The 22,393-nt window shown below is 44.0% G+C and overlaps 2 protein-coding genes across 6 annotated transcripts in view; both read right to left on the bottom strand.

Annotated features, from left to right (window-relative positions):
- The window catches only part of LOC308328916 (fibroblast growth factor receptor-like 1), a 31,529-nt gene extending 26,555 nt beyond the window's left edge, over window positions 1–4,974 (bottom strand). For 2 of the 3 annotated variants that reach the window (XM_080783035.1, XM_080783034.1), the window contains exons 1-2: window positions 4,613–4,973; window positions 4,091–4,186 (exon numbers count right to left, since the gene is read on the bottom strand). Coding sequence is in view for 2 of the 3 variants with exons in the window: in XM_080783034.1 (XP_080639160.1) it covers window positions 4,091–4,175 (85 nt within the window). In the remaining variant the exon portion in view is untranslated. Of the gene's footprint in view, window positions 1–4,090; window positions 4,187–4,612 lie in introns of all 3 variants that reach the window. The other variant, XM_080783036.1, reaches the window with a different exon arrangement.
- Window positions 4,975–6,801: 1,827 nt separating this feature from the next.
- The window catches only part of zfyve28 (zinc finger, FYVE domain containing 28), a 30,764-nt gene continuing 15,172 nt past the window's right edge, over window positions 6,802–22,393 (bottom strand). The window contains exons 3-14 of one of the 3 annotated variants that reach the window (XM_080783152.1): window positions 17,903–18,040; window positions 17,502–17,704; window positions 17,272–17,361; window positions 14,421–14,510; window positions 14,212–14,313; window positions 12,449–14,026; window positions 12,104–12,199; window positions 10,329–10,492; window positions 10,110–10,226; window positions 9,879–9,983; window positions 9,310–9,413; window positions 6,802–9,124 (exon numbers count right to left, since the gene is read on the bottom strand). In XM_080783152.1, the coding sequence (XP_080639278.1) occupies window positions 8,993–9,124; window positions 9,310–9,413; window positions 9,879–9,983; window positions 10,110–10,226; window positions 10,329–10,492; window positions 12,104–12,199; window positions 12,449–14,026; window positions 14,212–14,313; window positions 14,421–14,510; window positions 17,272–17,361; window positions 17,502–17,704; window positions 17,903–18,040 (2,919 nt within the window). In that variant the 3' untranslated portion in view covers window positions 6,802–8,992. The remainder of the gene's footprint in view (window positions 9,125–9,309; window positions 9,414–9,878; window positions 9,984–10,109; window positions 10,227–10,328; window positions 10,493–12,103; window positions 12,200–12,448; window positions 14,027–14,211; window positions 14,314–14,420; window positions 14,511–17,271; window positions 17,362–17,501; window positions 17,705–17,902; window positions 18,041–22,393) is intronic. The other 2 variants (XM_080783153.1, XM_080783154.1) reach the window with 2 other exon arrangements.

Here is a 22,393-nt window from a genome sequence, read left to right as displayed (position 1 = left end):
CTCTCCTCATCTGTCCACTCTCCCCCATCTTCTCTAGATGGACCCATGTGCCAAAACACTACCGTGTTTTACCTTCTTACTGTTCAGACCCTATTTAAAAAAATAAGAGGACTTTGGGGTATTTGGTTACTGAGAAACTAGCCTCATTACGTTTAAAGGAAATGGAAAATTGTGTGGGAGCCAAATGGCCTTGTGATTTTAAAGGCCCTTGGCATACAATTTATCTCATAGTACCTTCTTGTTATGGAGCCATGATGTAACTCTCCTATAAAATGTATATTTTCCAAAAGGTTTGCAGAGCAGTTTTGTATGCTCTAAATTTCTCCAGATGGCTCAAAAAAGGTGTAGATGAGTACACATGTGCCTAGTGTTAAAACCGTAAAATTGAACTGACTCGTGTTAGTGACAACACAGCGGCTGCGTATGTAAGTCACAGACTAAGCTTTCCTTCCCCCAACTTATTCAGTACTGCTGCAACTGGTAAATGTATCTGCCTGTTCTGAAGAAAAAAATGAATAGAAACATCTCAATTTGGTTTCAATGACAAAGGATTCAAGAGATTGTATTCATCACATGCTCATACATGTGTAGTGTACAAGTATTGTGATAAAAATACAATGACATGAGTGAATGTGGTCAATTGTATGTCGTACACACATACATAGCCCTGGTCAAGAGACACCTTGAGTCTTTCTCGTCTGGCCTGAGTGCAGCTCTGCAAAGCACACAGCAGGTCCATATATCCTGCCCGCTGCATTCCATAGCTAGTGTACCACAGCAGTCCGGGTCTGTCACCACATTAGAAGGTCTGCTGGGACACATCACTACGCACCCCCCCAGCTGCTGGTAGCTTGTGGGGTAACAGATGGGGGAGGAAGGGAGCTGGCTTGGAGCAGGCATGGGGTTTCAGAGAGGGTTATACGTAACAATAGTTATGTCCTGAACAGTGCCGTCGCAAGGTATACGCACAATACGCACTGCGCGTAGGGCAACACACCGAGGGGGGGCAACAAAATGTGCCAAGCCGACCCTCAGTCCCTCATAATGACATTTTTCTCCACAGCTCCGCTGCATAATAACGAGCGGCCGTGTGTGCTCCTCGCAAACGGCGAAAGTAGCCGATCTGCATGAGGAAACACAGTGCTCTTATCGGGAGGGGTGCAGCACAAATATCCTACGAGTAGGGCAACCAATGGTCAGCGACGTCCCTGGTCCTGAAACTCAAGTTCTGTGAAAGGTGTGTGAACATGTGTGTGTGTGTGTGTGTGTGTGCGTGCGTGCGTGCGTGCGTGCGTGCGTGTGTGCGTGCATGCGTGCATGGATAGACTTGGATCTGGCTGATCTGACGAGCAACAGCAGCAGGCTTGAAAACATTAATTCACTCTAACTTATCTTCAACAGAAGAACATTTGTTGAACTTATTTGATAAATGCTGTAAAGTAACACAGAAAATGTGTTTTCTACTGTTTCACACATAAGCCAGAAGGGCCACATCATCTTGTATAATTTAATTTGCATTTGTCTAAGATGTCATCATACACTGTTAAATTTTATGGGGACAGTTTTACTGCTGTCTCAACCTCTGCTTCTCCAGGAAAGCACATGTCTCTCATCAGAACCACTGACTGGATTTCAAAAGAATATTAATGCAGAGTTGATACAATTGCATCATAAACACAGACCCCGCTGTATCATCACTTCCTGCCAAAATATTGTCCATATATAATATAATACAGACTTGTTCATAGACCGACTAATCTAGACATCACTCAAAACCATCTCACACGGGCTGTCGGCCAACTATGTATCTGTCTGTGTTTCAGCTGTTTATCTCCAATCGCTTCCAGAGAGGAAATATGAAAAACATACTGTATACTGCTTCTTTTTTTGTGCTGCAACCAAGTCTGTGAAGATCCCCAAAGATAAATCATCCAGCCGATGAGGCGTGCTCCTTTTTCTCAACACAGATGGACTCCCTGCTTGGTTTTCTCCTCTCCCTGACATCTGTTAATCAGTAAACATACATAATTGCCTGTCTAATCTTATTTAGCCTTCACGTCTTGTTTACTTTTGGTTTATCCGTACTGTGAAGGCTTGGTGACCGTGCTGTGAATGAGCCATTGTGTGCGTCTGCAAGCCCATAGATCTAATCTCCCCCTTTCTAAACCACCGCCGGTCCCCTACCTGCCCCGTTACCAAACGCCCTGATAACAACATGCAGGTATTGTGCCCATTGGGATGCCTCTTAACTTTGCTGCCATGCTGAGCAAAATATATAGAAAGAAGTGAGGCTGCAGAGCATGTTTTGTTTCCACTGGTAAATTCTCTCTGAATTACAAATTTCTCCCATTAAGCATGCAATTTGTTTTTGAACATATTGCCTTGGCTTGGTCACCGGGGACAGCTGGAGAGAATGGCCCAGGACCGGGATGCCTGGAGAACTCATGTTCGTGGCCTATGCCCAAGATTGGGCGATAGGCATAAGTAAGTTGGTCACAGCCTAACCCTAACCCGGATTGCCTGACACATGTTAAAAAGTTAAGAATGGTGGATGACTTGACTTCACACAAAACATCCTGATGATTATTACGAATGATCCGACAGGTCAACTAGTATTTGCTGGCAACAGACATTGCACTGTGACTGGCCAGTGGTCACAGCTCACACACACACACACACACACACACACACACACACACACACACACACACACACACACACACACACACACACACACACACACACACACACACACACACACACACACACACACACACACACACACACACACACACACACACACACACACACACACACACACACACACACACACACACACACACACACACACACACACACACACACACACACACACACACACACACACACACACACTTTTCGTGAGAGGATGTCCCTTAGCCAATCCCAGGAGAGCTGGACTGTAATTCTGTGACTGGTGTTCCTTCACCCTGGGAAGATGGATGTGTTTGTTTGACTTAGCACTAATGAACACACACACACACACACACACACACACACACACACACACACACACACACACACACACACACACACACACACACACACACACACACACACACAGTGGGAGTATGCATCGGCTTGCCCTCTCTCAGTCTTTCCCCATTGTTGATTTTGGGCTCTATTTATTTATTTCAAGTTGCCTTCTCTTGCTTCTCAGTGTGAAGAAGTTGGATCCAGCTGAGACTTTCTTCAGGTACACAACAAATCACAGCCCTTCAACTACATTTATACTAAAAAGTATTGTAGGGTTTGGTATAGAGCGTCGCAGTCCCGCCCCCGACGAGCGGCCCGGAAGAGAATTTCCCATTCATTTTCCCCATAGACGTTTCAGAAAGTATTTATTTAAAGACATTTAAGCCTCAGACAAAGCCAACTCGGATGGTGACAACTCATGACAAACAATTTATTTTGGGCCGAACAAATAATTAGAGAGAAGAAAAAAAGGGGAGGGTACAAAACACTTTTCTTTCTAATGATTTGATGCGATACGTATCCCAATACTATGCACATCACTAAAATGACACAAGGTTAAGCAAAACACTTTTCCCCCACAAATATGGGCTTTGAGAATGGCAGGGGCTAGCCGCTAGCTTTAGTTTCCACTTTCATGTCCTTTCCGCTCACTTCATTCTCCCTCTTGTAGAGGGATATACTGTACCAAGATGTAGGGTAGGGCTCAGTAACACAAATGCACCACTCAAACCCTTTGTTAATTTGAGTCCCCCAGGTTTCTATACCACGCTCCCTCCTCCCCTCCTTCCCTCTACACCAAATATCTTCATTGAAACTAGCTGCCGGTCTACTAAGTGCATTGGGATGTGTTGTGAGCTTGTAGATCAGCTATTTATTTTATTTTGCCAAATGATAGCTCCAGAATAGTGATGCTAGGGTTGTTAATAAAAACAAACAAACAAAACTATCGAACACAATCAAATACTAATAGTACAGTAGTACAGATACGACAGGGCATAACCGATATGCATAGCAATCACAGCAAAAAAGGAAAAAAGGAAATAACGAAATAAAATCTCACAAAAATGTATCTCACCTCTTGCACAGTTAGTGAGTAAAACAGCTTCAAAGATGAGCAGCACAATCTTCAGGACTCCCATCCTGATCAAAGGCAACTTCATGTTCTCCAAATCTGAAACACACATGGTCCAATCAACACCCTGTAAATTGTAGCTACATAGCAGCAGCATTTTAAAAGTATTATGTGCTCTCATATGATTAAATTGTTCATACTAACTTGCATTACATTAATTTACATTAGCCAAGTCATAAAATAGCATAAGAAAACTTAAGTGGAAAATGTAGTAAGCCATTACTGAAAGTGGTAGCCTATTTATTCAGTTTGTATCACAGCCTCACAGGACAATACTATATTTTAGTGTATATTAGCTGAATCACTGAAAAACTAAACAGTTAATCTCGTTTATTCAACAAAATGCCAATAGGCTTTACTTTCTGTAAACGACAGTACTCCTAGCCTGTTAGTGTAGTCACGCAAATAACTGCAATAGATTTAAATTGCAAGGGGTTTAAAAACAACAACATTGTAATACCATACCTGAATATTTAATAATGCAGCTATCACCATATCAACCTCTGCACAGAAATGTGTTCGTGTGAAATCCGCAGAGTGTCCATGAATCAACTGACAGTGGCCGAGACTTCTTCGACCGCGGTGAGGCTGGAATAATAGTAGACGCGCACTCTCGGTCAAAGAAATAACGGAATTCGGGAGAAATGTCAAACTATCTCCATCTGAAAATATAAAGGAAAACACGCACACATAAAGAGTGCCCGCTAAATCCGTTCCTTAATTGGAATAGAAGTCAGGATCTCAGCAGCAGTCCACTGTGAGTCAACTTCATGCAGTGACTTTTACAGTAACGCACTGCAGAGCGACTTGTCCATCCCAACCCTCAACTTTTGACCAATCAGCTGCCAGTCTGGACACATATATCATCATCACGTTAACTCCTTCTCTCTCGCTAAATCCCTCTATGCCTCTAGCCTCGGCTCGGTCCCAAGCTTACTTATCTGCGCTATGCCCCTGGTTCTCAAAGTGGGGTCCGGGGACCCACAGGGAGTCTGCCGAGTGCCGAGGCAAACACCTAAACCGGGAGAGAAACCGGGGGGAAGGGGGGTCAGGTTTATTATTATCATTATTAATTACTATTATTAATTTGTTTAAAACCTTCTGTCATCCCTGGCACAAATATTTTCAAATACAATTTGGGCCCAGCTGGGGTCCACTGTTCCTTACTGGCAATCTGAGAGAACCATAGTGTATTAAAAGGATAGACTGAACCGGAGCGATAGTGTTTTGTTTTAGCTTGTACAGTATGTTGTTTTTGTGATATAATGCACTGATTGGTTGGCCCTTTTAATTTCGTTGTACACGTTGCAATGACAAATAAAGATCTATCTATCTATAGCCCCGCCCCCGTAATTAATTTCAGTGGAAGTTGCTCAGTGGCGTGGAGAGAGAAGAGAACCCATCGGCAAGTAAAGGAGAAACAGCGCCCGTTACTAGACTACCTCAGTCCTCAGTCACTGGTAAACTATGCGCCCGTGTTTGAATAAATCAGTTTGATTACTATTAGCCTACTACTAGTATGATTTGTTTACTCAGCAGACAATAAACCGCATGCAGTTTGTAAATGCTGCCACCCAGTGGGAAGTGCATGGTACAATCATCCAAATCAGCCACAAGTCAACAGCTGCGTGGGTGGGTCGTGGGTGAGACGCATGTCACATATGATCCATTCCTACCTCTGTCTTGTCTGTAGCCTGTAGGTATTTAGATTTCCTCTTCTTGCTCTATTTATGTATTTTAATCTCAGGAGAGTAATTTACCTGATAGCTTCAGTGCAGCAGAGACATCCACGCTGATCCCTCGCCGACGCCAAACGTCCACCAACACTGGGATAATAATGAGCTAATGTATTTCATTGTGTCATTTATTTTCAGCTATTCTTCATCGGTATTTCACATGATGCGGCGACCAGGTCCAGCCAAACGTTACGTTACCTAGGCTTGAGTCATGTGCAGCCATGTGGCCTGCCCTGGAGCATGGTTTGTTGTTGAAGTCATTGAAGTCCAGTGACTGCTAACCTCACGTCACCTTATGCACGTCACCCGAATTTAACTTAAAGTGACTGCAGTCGGATGCGGGCGCCCTCTCCTGGCCGGCATGGGCTAACGATTTGAAAACAAAGTCAGAGTGGGCAACTATTAAGGTCAAGAGAAGGGCCAGTCTCGTTAAAAAAAAGATAAGAAAAAAAACCCGTGGAGGATGTGATCATAGATGGTTAATGTTGTTGTTAAGTATGTGTTCCGCCTTCAGTATAATGCATATGGGTCTATATTATAGGCCTGTCAAATTCTGTATGCTGTCAGGAAGTGGTCCCCTATTGTGTACTGTAAAATGTGTGTGCTATATGTACATGACACTAAACTTGGCAAAGAACCTACAGTATAAAGTCAGACAAACGGATACGGCAAATGTTCAATAATGAACTATTAAACTTGTACAATAACTTCAGTGCTCCAGTCTCTTAACCTCTTAATCCTGAACACACACAAGTGATGCTGTGTTGCCGCCGTGCTCAGTTTGAAAGGGCCATTATATAATTACTATCTGCCGTCAGCTGAATCTCTACTATCCTATTTATAAATAAAGTCAAATGTTAAAAATAATAACATACATGTGAAAAAGACGAGATGTTCTAGCATCAGCCACAATGAACATTTTTGAAACAGGAAAAAGTTATTTAATATACATTGCATTTAAAACTAGATAACATCATTTCTGTTTTTCAAATATGTTACAGCTCGTTATTGAAATGTAATTGCTTTACAAAATAAGACCAAGCTCTATAATAGGATATCTTGCCCTTTAATTTCTGCATGATTCCTCTTGTCTTTTTTCCTTATTTTTTTGGTACAAAAAAGTAGTTATAGCTTTTATACATGATTTATTTAAATTTAGTTTAGTTTTTTTTTTTAAATAAGATTTTTTTTTAACTGTTTATATTATTTTGATGAAAATAAAACTGTTGTAATAGTAGTGGCATGAACTAGACAGTATAATGCCTGAGATTTAGCTTTACATCAGACTATAATGGACATACTGTAAATAGAGATGTCCCGATACTGTATCGGTATCAGGAATCGGATCGGCCCTTATTTGTCATATCGGGTCATATGGGTATCAGTGAATATGCCAGTCTAACCATCAATCCGACACAGGGGTAAGGGGTTGACACTATGGCAGATAAATAATATGTTGGGACATGTGGAGTTTGCTTTGGAGTTCAGTCCAAACTGCAAGTGCACATTTGAGTGAGGAGTCTGCTAAACACAACACGAGATATATAGCTAGATAGCTATAAACACAACATAAGATCACGACACTGGTATCGGTATTCGGTATCGGCTAACACAGAAATTAAGGGATCGGATCGGAAGCGAAAAAAGTGTACCGGTCCGGGACATCCCTAACTGTAAACCATAACATACATGGCTGGAGTAGAGGTGGAAGATATTTTATAAAATATTCCTTACCTTGGAAGCAGAGTCAACAATGTAAGATAGTTAGGTGCAAATTAATCGACAGTACAAGTACTGACACTCTGTTCCAGGCTGACAGTACCACTATGACATCTGCACAGGTTTTTGCCTAAGAAATAATAGCTGGCCTATAGTAACTCGTAACTACTATATAAATAGCACGTTTGCCTCTACTAAAATATGTGGGACTGTTGTAATTAGTAGTCGCTGTATTGCACAATCAGGACAGGGAAATAGGAGAAAAACTGAATTGGCCTGTACCTGAGAAGGCCTCGTTCAAAGCATAGTGCACACATGTTGATGCTGATGTCTGTGCAGTGTGGAAAACAAACTCCACTAGGTGGCCTCCAAGACCTGCTGACAGTGATAAGTAATGGAATCCCTTTCACCCAGGTGTGTGCAGTGGAGTCACTAGAGAGAGAACTATAAAACATGCCATGGTGCAACAATGGGCACAGCCCATATAATCATTAAAAGGCTATTTTGACAATCTTCTTAGAATTAAGACCTCATTTCATCAAATTATACAGTATTACACATTCATTGCCATTAAAAGAGTAAACAAATCATTGCAATATGAAAGCTATATGGGATGTTTTTCCTTTTTTTTGTAATAATTTTTGCTTTGCTGAGACTGATGCAGATTACTTTCCACTTCCCATAAACAACAAATATGCAATGGCAGAGTGTAGTTATTATAGACAAAATTATCCTTATTTACATGGCTATCGTGACTTACATTCTTTTGAGTAATCAGAGTCCCATGGGAACTCTGGCACAAATGTGGGAAGCCCGCTATCACATAAGAAAACATGTCACAAGGCCTTTTGTATACGCAGAAAGTAAAACAAAAACAGATGATCCATCGATGGCCTGCTCTCCCTACTTTGCAGCAGTCATCTGTCGCAGTTTGCAGCACAATGTGTCAGTTGAACATCTTTCATTGCCTGCTACTTCCTTTGATGTACTTCTTCTGTAGGCAGGCAGGCATTTGTGAAAAATTTGTGTGTGTGTGTGTGTGTGTGTGTGTGTGTGTGTGTGTGTGTGTGTGCGTGCGTGCGTGTGCTTATAGGTTCCCTTTTAAGCCGCAGCATCTCTGAATCAAAAGAAAAGGGCCCAGTTGTAATCTGTGTGCCTGCACATCATAATTTCTTTTGTCTTCCATCCATTACAGCCTTTGTTTTTCCGAAGCCTGGCTCAGCAGGGGAAATAAGGACGACCATTAAGGCGTACCCGAGCAGTAGAAGTTGTATTAGTAGGGTTGGGGAGGGCGGGAAGGTTGCTTTGTACACCTCCTTGGATCGATCCGATCCTATGCCATGAGCTCGCAGAGGCGTATTGTGTGCTTTTCGGTATTCATATCTGGGGGTCAGATGCCAGACTTGTCACTGTAGAACGGCGTGACGTGAAACATGTAGCAATGTGTGCACACCCTGACCGGCTTCACTTGGCCATAGCGGGGGAGGGGTGCCGAATGGGAGGAGCAGCGGGAACAGAAGATCTGAAATGACACGGTGACAGGCACAGAGTTGATACCATGTCATATGTGTCGTCTGTTTCACAATCTATAATACACCAATGTGGCTTTTTATCAACCTTCTACTGTCAATAGAGGAGCAATACAATGTATATTTGTCTTAGGTTCAAATCAGTCATGAGGGTGGTGGAGGAGAGCATGCCGTGTACCTTTCCACAGCTCCTACAGTGGTGCTTCCTGCGGATGACTGTGAAAGGGGCCTTGCAGGTGATACAAGAGCTACAGGCTTCGTCTGGGACCCAGTCTGGAGGATCTGGGGACAACAAAGACAACAACAGTGAACGTTCCTCCAACCCATATGAACTTCCATCTGTATACCCCCCCCCCCCCTACCCAAGCCTGGTTTGTTTGGTCAACTGTTAGCTAGCTAGCTATAATGTTCAGTTGTTATGGTGATAGGAAACACAGCCCAACACTGTCTGGAACTGTTGTGGGCTTCAATCTCCAGAGTCCAGAGTCCTACCATGTTATTCTAAAGTGGTTGATGATAGCTAATGTGTAAAGCTTATGCCAACTACAGGATGATATTAACCAACCAAAATGTCCAAGGGTTGTTGGCATGTCTCCTATCAACATCAGCATTCAAATAAAACTGTCTAGTTAATAGTAGCCAAGTGTCACTGTATGTCTGGTGGTAAATTGAAGGGCAAGAGTACAGTTCTGACATTACAACCTATCCCCTGTTTTCTATATGTGTGCAAACAGTAGATTTGCTGACCTTCGAACTGACCCTCCCGGGCCTTGGCTGCCAGCTCAGAGGAGGAAATGGTCTCCTGACACAGAGCACAGTCCTCCAGCACAGCACTGCGCAGGCTAGGAGCTGCTGGATGCCAGTGAAGAAGATAACGTTATATGAGGCCAATGTTAGTCCTCCCCGTAGCCAACAGTCAAACCATCCATAAGAGATGTACTGTATAAGTCACAACAAGGTGAGAAATCTGTCCCCCACCTTTCTTCTGCTTGTCATTGTCCCCCTCCTCACACTTGGTTGCCATGACTTCAAACAGCGTCTTGAGGATGCTGCGCAGGTCACTAGCATAGTTGGTCTGCAGCTGGTCGGCCACACCTGTTTGTGACGGGTAGACACAGTGGGCATGAGATTCAGAGACAGAAAGAGAGACAACGTGAGCAGGGAAAGGGCGGGCAACTTTTCCTTCTTGTTCTTTACCTGATATACAAACAAAGAGGCGATGGATGAGGTCACTGCTGCTGTGGAAGCGTGAGCGGATCTTGTTCCTAGCGGCCATCTTGGCAGCCTGCAGGGCCAATTGGATTTCTTGATGGTCTAGGTCTTCTGACATTTCTGAGCTGGTGGTTAGACTGCTAACAGGGCTGGAGGGAGGGATGGAGGCCAGGGCCAGAATCAATTAATGTCATGGTGCCATTTGTAAAAGCAAATGATATTTCAAACCACGTAACAGATTTCAATCTCCACGTAAAATATGTCTTAAGAATCACCAAGCAGACACGGAATATGAAATGAAATGCAGACTCTTGAGACAACATTGCTGCAAAAATATTTCCAATGCTCTTCAGAACACAGTTCATTCAGTAGGAATGCCCAGGGCCTAGGCCTATATCACTCCCTAACATTCAATTGAGTGGAAAATTGAAGGGAGGAATTGAGACATGAAATTGTCTGCTGTCCGGTACTGTATGTCACACAATCCTCCAGGCCTTTCCCACAGTGTATGACCAGTGGGATGTGCTAACCCGCTAGCATAAAAAAGCATTCAGCAACAACACAACAAGTCATAACATTAACAGGACTAATCCAAACACTTCTATTGCCACACGATGCAGCATTGAATGATCATGAATGATACTTTTATCAAACAAAGGTTAGAGCACATACTTTCTGCACGTGGCAAACTGTCAAGTTGTTATCCTTCAATACACCTGCTGGCACACTAGTACACCAATACTAATGTAACTATCCATGTATGTATGCATGGAATCTGTGTGTGTGTGTGTGTGCTTCAGTCTGACATCAGACGTCATACTTGAGTGTGGCTGCTGACTGACAGAGTTCCATGTTAGGACAGGGATGACTCATGGTGACCTCACCATGAGACAGGAGTAAACATAGGGCCGATTCATACTCATATTTTACCACTGTTTCGGCGCTGTAGTGCCGAAATGATTTCGGCTCGTCAGAAACCTTCAGTAGCACCGAAGAGAAGACTTTAGCACGGTACCCGCCCCCCCCCGAACCTCAAATGACGTCACATTGTAGGCTCTACAGCGCCGAACCGACTTTTATTCGCCTCTAAAATAGGAGTATGAATCGGCCCATAGTTATGTACGTATGTAATAGCTCTGTGTGAATCTGTCTGTCCGTGTGTCTTGATAACCGACAATGTCTTATCGATTGCTCTGAAACTTGCAGTGTGTCGCTGAGAATCCGAGGGAGTGATTTACATCCACAAATCTCTATCTTTCTGGCTGTGTCCCTTTTATGCCCATATATGAAGATCTCGATGACCGTCTGTCCCTTTGATGCCCGGTATCACTCTGTATTTGCCTCTGTATTTTGCCTCTGTGTTTAATCATCCTGTCGGGCGTTATTTCTCAACAGCTACCGGCATGGCATATATTATCCCTTGCATAATTGCCCTCTATAACTAAAATGATAAATGCCTTTTCATCTTTTAAGGGGGACAATGCAAGTAGCTGATGATGCAATTTGTCCATGTGTGGTCCAGCCCTATGGAATGTATGTATGTGCTAATAACAACTTAATACTTCCTACGGTTAATTAGAGCGTCAAAACAATATTTTAAATACGTTTTTAATGCATTCCATACATTCCATAGGGCTATTGAAGGTGTTTTTATTTTGGTTATAGTTATAGAGGGCATTTATAATGTATTAAGCCAGGCATATAATGCCTATGTAAAGCAATAACATTCATATTAAACATTTCCATGAGTGAGTGGTTACCTGGGAGTGTAAGCACTGCTTGAAAGACTACATGTGGTGACAGACACACTCTCAGAGTCACTACTTGACACAGAGCTGAGTGGCGAGTTCCCCAAACTAGAATAAACAAAAAATAAAATACAAACTTTAAATAATAATTCAAGCAAAGCAAATATGCAATGGTGAAATAAAAACATGGGTTATGCAAAGTGTTCAAATGAAAAACAAATGCATAAATTATGAAATAAGGTGGGACAAAAACTGTTAGGTAAAAGAGTGCTTTGTGGAAACGTATGGCAAATAGGACGTTCATGACCCATCATCCAAACACAAAAGGAGAGGGGACCCTCTGAAATAACAGCCCACCTTGAGATCTTTATGACATCTTCCTTGGCGTGCCGTTCTGAATCTTTATTTCCTAGCCTGTCTCTTTCCCTGTCCTTGTCCCAGCCTCCACTTGCCGGCTGCCTCCCTGCAGTTCTTAGGAGGTGGTGCTGGGGGCAGGGAGAGGGTCCCTCCTCTCCGCTGGGGCTTCTGTCCACCACAGCCTGCTGTGGCCCCCCAGGCCCCGGGGCCAACCCCAGGCACTTCTCACAGAGCTCTGCCCCCACCTCCTCGTCCAGCAGGGGCTCTGAGGAGCTGCGGGAAGAGCTGGTCGTCAGTTGGGAGGAGTCTCCTATACTGAGAATTTCCTGACTTGGGGGAGGCAGGCGGCAAGCCGATGACTGAATAACAGCACTGGGGGGTGGGACCATACAGTGTTTATCCAATCCCAGGGCAAGGCCCAGGCCCAGCCCCAGCCCGGTTCTCTCGGTGGTGATGCCATCATCATGGCTGTCCTCACAACTGCCACAGCACACACAGGAGTTGAGCAGGCAGTGAGTGGCTACCAAGGGACCGCAGGGCTCAGTCTCCGAGGAAGTGGGCCTTGGCAGCAGCAGCTTGTCCACAGCCAGCTCTGTCAGGCTAGGGGAGCGTGGGTTGAAGATGACTGTAGCGGACAGCTTCATCCCACCCATACGGTGGGCTATGACTTCCGCATTCTCGGAGGCAGAGCCCTCCAACCCCACCTCCCAGCCATTTGTGTAAGGCAGGGGCTCTGAGCCGGGAGCAGATGTACAAGGGGGGCGTTTGGAGCCAGGGCACTGTGGGTTCAGGCCACGCGGCTGTGGGCACGGGCCGTCTGACCGGGTCTCAGACGGCCAGGCGTTTCTGGACGGGTGAGGCAGGGGGCCCAGCCTGCGCTGCCCAGGCTCGGAAGCTTTGGAGGGAGATGTCCGAAAACTGTTGGCCTCTCTTGAGTTCCTGCTTGCATTGTCTCCTGCTGCATCCAAGTCCTCCATGAAGAAGACCCGATCCTCCTCCTCTACGTAGAGTCCAGTCCTGCCCCGGCACCGCAGGAGCCTGCAGGGAGAGGCCTCGGTGCTGGAAGCCCTGCTGGAGCCTCCTGCCTCCCCTCTACGGGGGAGGTGGCCCGGAGAGTGGCCCTGGCTGGGTGGTGACAGTAGGGAGGACATCTCGTCCCCCACACGGTACACCATCCTGTTCAGCTGCTCCAGTTCCTCCTCATCGTACTGCATGGAGCAGGCAAGCTCTGCCTCCTCTGCCTCCTCACACAAAAGGCCCTGTTCCGGCTCCTCCTCCCCGCTCTCTGTCTCAACCTCCTCCCACTCCGTTCCAGCCTCTCCCGACTCCGACTCCTCCTGGCTGGGAGGAACGAACAGAGGCAGGTTATCCTGAGCCTCCTGGCTCTCCGCCTTGGGAGTGCCATTAGTGGGGCTGCAGGATGAGGGGCGTTTGGCAGCCGGTGTTGGTTCCGGGGTCTGTGCTGGTGTGGTGTTTGAGGCAGGTCCCGGGGCATCGGGATAGTCCCCATCCTGAGAGATACAGAGGCTCCTCTCTAGTGTTGACAACTCATCTTCTGTCAGCGTCTGCAGCAGGTCTCTGGAACAACAAAACCAAACACCAGTTCATCAATGTCAATTTATAAAATGTTGGTCTAAGAGCATTTTTGATTTTTGTTCCCCTTTGCCACAGAATAGTTCTGACACAAGTATGGTATTTAAAAGAACAAGTGTAAGAGTAGATTAAACAGGTTTTGGCCTCAGTTGTTTACTTGGGTATAGTACCTGATTTTCTTTAGTAAAGTGCGGAATGGTCGGAAGAGCTCAGACATGTCCTCTGCTTTTCGATCGAGATGGAGCGGACCTTCCGAATACACGACCAAGCCACTGAAGTGAGAGGAGAAAGATGTTTAGAATTCTGTGAGTGTAAGACGAGGGTGGGAAGGAGAGGAGGAGAGGCACAAGGAAGAATGGGAGGGAGGGGCAACACGTACCCCACAATGGCTAGTCTGGGAATTGTAAACATCAGTGCAGGTTCATAGTCATCGATCATGTCTTGTGTGAGATAGCCCAGCTTCAGAGCTCTGAGAGAAAAAAGTAAAGAAGAAAAAATGCAAGCAATGAAAAATAATTTCCTCCTAATATTAACTCTAGTAGTTGTTGTAGAACATCCACTCCAACATCTCATCACCAGCACTCAGTTGGCCTTAAGTATATTTTACGTATACACGGATATTACAGAATGAATGGGTCTCTACGGAGAATAACCGTTGAAGAACCATTTACACAACTACAGTACATGTGTTGGATTTGTGTGTGCCCCCCGTGACGTCATGAGGCAGCCAAATCTATGGACTTTTTTTATGTCTGCCTTATTCATGCACCCATGTGATGTCATGATTCATGTGGCAGCCAAGTCTGTGGACTTTTTATGTTGTCTTTAAAGGAGCATTCAGTGATTTTTGGAAAAAACCCAGTCCGCCCCGGTAACAAGATGTGCACATGCTCTACAGTGGGGGGACACGCAACAGGCCAACAGCACGTGCAACAAGGCCCGCCCCCACTTGATCATGATTGGAGGAAGGCCCCTCTCATCCTGATTGGATGAAGGCTGAGCCCTGTAGCCAAAAACAGTAATAATATGAAAGAAATATTGTAATGATATGTTTAAGACCCCAGGAAGAATAGCTGTTGTGTTTCATAGTAATCTAATAAATAAATCAAATAAATAAATAAAATGTTTTTTGGGGACAGGGAGGACTCCTTATAATCGGCACACTCTATAGTAGGGAGGATAAAAAAAACGCCTTCTAAATACTGACCTAAGTTTTCTGAAAAACTTCAAACTTCAAAAGCAGTATCATTTTTTTGTCATTTTTGGATACTGTAATGTACGTACTGTACAGAACCCCAATACAAAAGGGGTTCCCGTCCAGAAGGGTAGGGTTACAAAAAGGGGTTCCTGCCTATAATGGGTTAAGTGAAATCACTGAATATACCTTTAAGTATTCCCCCCTGTGACGTCATGTTTGTGCATGCCTCCAAAAGGGACCCCTCACTTCACATGAGTGTGATTTCATTATCATATAATTGCAAAGTGATAATACGACTGACACCTACTGTAGTACTTTTATAATTCATTTTCAATAACAGGCGAGCATTCAGGTAGGGAGGAGCGGGCAATCTGACAGACTTAGTGACAATCCCGTGAAATTGTTGCATTCCTGCTCATCTCATGCACATGATCCAAGCGAGAACGCAGGCACCCAGTGTGAAAAGCCCTTTATACAATTATAAATCCTGCAGTATTCAGTTTGTGTTTGCCAGAATTCATAGTTACTGAAGTTGACTTTGATAGAGTTGAGATCCCATAGCTTGTAGGAACAGGCCATGGTATGGTTGTGCCATGGTTTGGCTCGTTGGAATTGGAAGGTTGTAGGGGAAACAATAGACTGATTGCTAAGCCCCACCCCAGCTTAGCAACCGTTGCTAACTTCCATCATCCCATTCATACCATCAATACAATAGTAATCTACCACGCACATACAATAATTATAATATTATCAAGAATAGGAATACCATAATAATACTATGGTGAATCATTGCTGCTGTGGAATAGTGACTACTGTTGTGATTTAGCTGCATAAGCATATTGATAACCATGACATTTTGATTGTCTATTACTGTATCAGAGCCAGGGACTGACTGTACGTACAATATGATATGAGATGCAAGCATGTTCCTGCTCATTCTGTTCTGATCATGGTTTCTATAATCTACTAGGGACGTCATAGATCTACTGTCCTACTGTATATATTCCTCTGTGTGTAATACACTTCAGAATGCATGGTAACATATCACTGTTATGTTAGCATGTGTTTTCCGCGCATGCGACTCGCAATGAATCTTCACCCACCACCCAAAGGGATTATATGAGACTTCTAGATGCCTTAGAGATGGTCGCCCTTAAATATCATTACAACTACTACTACCCAGAGCAGTTGGAGGGGGCATTTCTTTTAAACCAATTGGGGTGATGGTTGTGGGTGTGCGCTGATGTTTTGGTGTGTGTGTGTGTGTGTGTGTGTGTGTGTGTGTGTATTGGGTTAGAATGGAAGAGAATTAAAAAAGGCAAAAAGTATGCTCTATTATTGCACTGGCCTAAAAGTGGCTTCTAAAACCGTTTCAACATTATAAGATTTGTGATCAGTTTATTTGGCCACCAAGTGGCGTCCATTGTTTAATCAAAGTCTTCAATACATCTAGCTCCGTTTGTAACCTCTATATCTACGCTGCTGCGCTTAGCTCCGAGATGAGGTTCCGTGAAAAGCTATCCCTGCGCTGGTAGAATTGGAGTCTAGCCCGTCGACAAGTAGTGGATTAAAACCCTTTTGCAGTATTTATTTCAAAAATGAAAGGTATCGATAGGTAGATACAGTTGAAAAACCTAACATTTTAACTGAGGCATCAAACAACGCTTAAAATCAGGCTTAAATTAAAATGTAGTCCAGTCAACCCCCGTTGGCATGCGCAGTACTGCTTCCGTAAGATTGCATTGGGAAAACCAGGGAAACAAATCGTACTTTTAAGCCAGCATGTCTAAAATCTGGTGAGGATCAGGGCTTAGCGATCAGTCTCAGTTAGGTGATCTACAAGCTCTCATTGCATGACGATGTGACGCATTGTGAGCTTGTAGGTTAGCTATTTTCAGTATTTCTCAAACATTTTGCCAATAATGATATGCCTATAATAGGGAAGCCATGTTAAAAGTGGTTTGACTACCGACGACTATGCGGGACTCAACGATAAGTGGCTACCTCCCAAAGAGGCTATGGGTGAACTCACCTTTCCACAGTCTCACAGAAGAGCACAATCACTTCTTGCTGGACATAGTATTCTTTGGGAGACTTCACAGGCACCATGGCTGACACATAGCTGGCAGAGGAGGACAGAAGAAAGGATAGAGGGAGGGATGGACGCAGAATGTTACAGTGTTGAGGCAATATCAACACCAAATGAAACAAACGATGATAATGGAGATTGATGCTAACGAGCCTGGTGCTGGCCTCTCGTACCTGAGCTCAAACTCAGCAAAAAGGCTGTCGAAATGGCACAGTGCGTCCTTCATGCGGTCTGTGTAGAAGTTGAGGTCTCTGAGGGCCTGGTCCCTGGTGATGGTGCGTACTTCCTCCAGGCTGCGTGTGAGGTCCTTAGCCAGAGGTCTCATGGCCATGCTCTCTATCTCCCTGTTCATGATGATAGACCCCGCGGCCAAGCACTGCACACAAACAAAAGTGGTTTCGTTTGACAAAGTGATTCATTTTGGCAGGGTCATTGACTTGAGACAAAAGAATGAGACAGAGTATGCGAGTATGTGCATGTGTGCAATGTACAGTACATGTAAGCGATTGGGCATGATAGGTAGGACTTGTGCAAGGTTGTTTTTCCACAGGCTGATACTGGGGGAATTCAGTACCTCGGCTCCAAACCACAACTGCCCTGCCAGGTTGTCATGACGAATCTCCTCTGGGAACTTTACGCAGAAGTCTCTGTTAGCGCGGTTGCCAGGGATACATTCATCCATGATCTGATTGATAATATTCAGCACATTGTCCTGCAGACATGAGAGAGAGACACACACACACACACACACACACACACACACACACACACACACACACACACACACAGACTGACAGTGAACAAAATTGAAAAAACTAGCTGAACAGGGATGAGCTGGGGACACACAAGGCTGATCCTGGAAAAACAAGATTCTCAGCCTTCACTCTGGCCCCACTGTTCTAGGTTCACCTTTCTACTGTCAGTTAAGCGGTGGAATAGATTGCGAATGGACTGAAAACAATTAAAGAAAAGCCGACCTTATTAAATAACAGAAGCTACAAAGACATACCTTCATTGTATTGTATTCTTATCACACATAGAATACCGTTTCACAAACTGGTCATTTGCTGGTACAACAGTCATCAAACCAATAGAACAACTTTTCAAGAGAGCCATTAAGGTATTTGATAAAAAATAATAAAAAAATAACTCATACTATCATTGCACCATTTTGGGAAAATATAATCTTTTGAACTTTGACCATTTTAGAAATGTCAAAAGTGCCTGTTTTGTCTATAAATGTCTAAATGATTTGGCTCCTCCTCCTCTCAAGGAGTTTATACACAGGTAAAAAGACAGCGGTTATGATACCAGGTCTGTATCTAGGGGTGACTGTGAGGTCTATTACAGAAAGTCTACCTTCAGTCAAAATGTTGTCAATACTGGAATGAGCTCCCTGTCAAACTGAGGGAGATCCCCACCTTCACAGCTTTTAAAAAAGGACAATTATTGAAACAGTGGTTAAAAAACAACCAGTCTTGTGATCACGTATGACTGTAGACGTATGACGTAGGCCTACCCTAGTATGACTCTCAGTCCACAATAGAGTAGGCCTACCCTAGTATGACTCTCAGTCCACAATAGAGTAGGCCTACCCTAGTATGACTCTCAGTCCACAATAGAGTAGGCCTACCCTAGTATGACTCTCAGTCCAAAATAGAGTAGGCCTACCCTAGTAATAGTTTTCATCTTTTATTATTCTCCTCAATTTGTTATTTTCTCGTTTTACTGTGTTTGAAATGTATTTGTATGCATCGCTGCTAAATCCGAAAAGTGTATTTACTCTATATTTTTATGTAATGTTCATTAATATGCTCCGTCACGTCCAAATAAACAAATAAAGTAAAGTATAGTATTGTAAAGCCCATAATTCCAGCCATCCAGGGGTGCAAAAATAGTGTCGCACACAGTGAGAGCTAATCAAGAGCTTGCGTGCCGCTGGCGTGTACAACGGCCATAACAATGACTCAGTGAGCCTTTCAGTCACTGCACGCTGTAATCTCAACAGGCCCAGCACTGCGTCTTTCTTTGGAGCGAGATTAAAAAGGCTTTGAGAGGGAAAGCTTAACCACAGAGTCCGTTATGGCTGCTGTGTGCCGCGCGCGTGTCCGCCCGGTGAGTAGTACCGCAGGACCACCATCTCGGTAACGCCTCAACTCTTTGTTGCCGATGCATAAATCAGCCTTTGCTTGGAGGTGGCTATAGTTACACTCCACAGATATGTTATCCTGGAATAATGACACCGTCTGGCATGGCACCTGCTCCAATCAACTAAAAGCAAACTTGGGGTTTATGATCCTTTACTGTACGGTATCTTCTTTCAGTCAATATTTTGCTCATTTTCCATCGCTAACTTGCATACACATAGTACAGTATATACTGTGTCCATAAACAAGTGGATATGTACTGTATATGTGCAAACAATGTGTGCACATATACAGCAGGCCATACTGTGGAAGCAGCCATGCCAACATAATGTGAACAGCTTGCCAATGCAACCCACAGAGCTCCGTGAATAGGAGCTGATAGCACCAGTGGCAGGTTCAAGTGGACAGCTTTGGCGTGAGAGCACTTGTGTTCTATTCTTGGGGACCTTGGGGGTTATGGGGCATCACTGAAGCATGCAGGTAGCATGCTGCTCACATTGTGTTCCAAGACCTCAGGATGCAGGCCGCTGAAAGAGACTCAAGACTGAAAAATCAGCTCAGAGTTTACAAGCGCATTGGTTCGCCGATTGTTTGCCACTAAAGTCCTCCAGCGCTAGTCGCTTGAGTGCCGGCCGGATGCACAGAGATTTTATTTTGAAGCACTTTCCGTTCCCCAAAAATTCCCCAGTGCTGAATCCGTCTAATTACTTTTATTTCTCTTCAGAAGCGTTAATATTGTAAACGCGAGGCAGCAAAGAATGAGCGTCCTACTACAGGAAGTGGGCGGCAGGGAAATCCAGAAAGGAAATCCAAAGCAAGCGTTTCCTAGCAACCGGCTGGGCCGGTATTAGAAAATGGATATTAGCAAAACCATTCTGAATCAATATAAACGCCTTAAGACGTGTACAGTATACACATCTTAGGCACCGGCGGTTTTATTTGCTAAGACGTAGAAGAATGTATTGTCTGTTGACATGAATACTACCAGGTGAGAAAAAATAATTCACACCTGTGTGGAGTGAGGGGCACTAATATATTAAAGTCTAACTCCTGTTGCTATGATTAGGTGATGTAATGGTGATGTAAAACAAACAGTGTCAAAACAAACATTAAATTATCTTATTGTTAATGGCATTTAATGTTTGTGTTAGGGACAAGATGACGTACATTTTCCCTTCATTGACAATGGCGTTTTTGAGTGGTGCAACCACTCCAAGGAACATCAATGTCCGTGTTCATCCATGTGTTGTTCACCTATGTGACGTTAATGAGCACCAGTATATGACTGAGTACCAGTAGGGGCGCTGTTGTGCCAGAAACAGAGATAGGGATAGTGCTGCACTGTTGCCTGCTAATGAGAGAGAGAGGGAGAGAGGGAGAGAGAGAGAGAGAGGTGGGGGGGGATGTTGCACCACTCAGTTCACACGGGTGTGATTTTAACAAACATTGAACTAAAAACTAATATTAAACCTGTATATAGTAGGGGCTGTGAGAACAGGAGGTGGTGCAACCCACCACCTCCCCACTGTTCATTTTCTGGACCAAGAGGGTGAGATACGGACGGAGCCTGAGTTGGATTGTTGATTCACAAATTGCTGGAAAAAACTTCGCAGTCAGCGAAAAAAGGCCAGAGTTTGCAGAGCACGACATAACGGCAAAACTAACATGCAGCACTTCGCGGTATGGTCATTTGGGGTGATAATGAAGTGAACAAAGGAAAGTAAGCAGAGAGAAAGGGTTGTTTGGGGAGAGAGACAGGGAGCACAACAATGACAGAGCAGAAGAGACAAGGGATGCTTAGGGAGGAAGAGGAGGAGAGAGAGAGAACTAGAAAACAGTAAGGGTCTAAGTGATGACCTTTTTAATTGACTCTCCTTGTGGGAACCCCCCCTGCCCGCCCCACTCTACGACCACCCACAGCGTGAGCATCATTCACTCACCATCCCCCATCACCATTTGCTCGTTCACATATCACGAAAATTCTCCATTCATTGTGAATAGGAATTTAATCAATCTTTGTGTGACAATAATAGCCGATTTTCTTGTCCACATATAATTCTCCATTCATTGTCAATGGGAATTAAATGTTGTGTAAGACGAGAATCTACACTATAGCTGAATTGCTCTGTATATTGCTTCATTGTCAATGGGAATTGAATCTTTGTGTAGCACAAAATAGCCAATTTGCTCTTCTACATATGATGTAAATTATCCATTCATGTCAATGGGAATTTATCTTTGTGTAAATCACTGCTATAGGGTGCTTAGACAATCAAATCATCACTAAACTTCACACAAGCACAAAGCTGAGCATAGGCTAGGGTCAAATAACACAAGTGCTCCAAATAACAACAGGGAGGCAAAAAGGTCACCAATAGCTGCTGAATATTATAAGGGGTTAGAGGTTTTCTATCTTAGACAATAAACAATTAATATTCACTGAGGTTTACAAGCACCGGGTATTTTTCATTTCTGAAATATCCAGTTACCTGTATATAGTCACTGTACAGTAGTCCTGTACTACAGTTACTTGGAACGATTTGCTTGTAACCTACATAACACACTGGCCGAGTTATCAACGCAAGACAAGTGTGTTCACTATAGCTTCCAAACAAAGCCCCTCTTATCTCACTTATCAGGGAAACTGCTTTATGAAACAGCTTGGCCAATCAATGTTTAGTAATAGTAAGGCAGTTGCCATGTCACCCCACCCCGCACATATATCAAAATACTTGCTGCTAAGCTTCCAGGTCAAATCAAGGTTTAATGAGGTGGTTACAGGCATGACTTCAAAACAACAACCATATGAACTCTTGACCCAATTTCATAAATTCAAAGCCAGTGGATAATCACAACTCAACTGTTCCAGTTATATGAACTACACATGGCACAAATAACTAGTTCTGTATTTAATAAGG

This window comes from Protomyctophum bolini (genome assembly GCF_963924005.1).
Source record: "Protomyctophum bolini genome assembly, chromosome: 15".
NCBI classification, from domain to species: domain Eukaryota; kingdom Metazoa; phylum Chordata; class Actinopteri; order Myctophiformes; family Myctophidae; genus Protomyctophum; species Protomyctophum bolini.
This window is presented reverse-complemented; position numbering and strand designations above follow the sequence as displayed.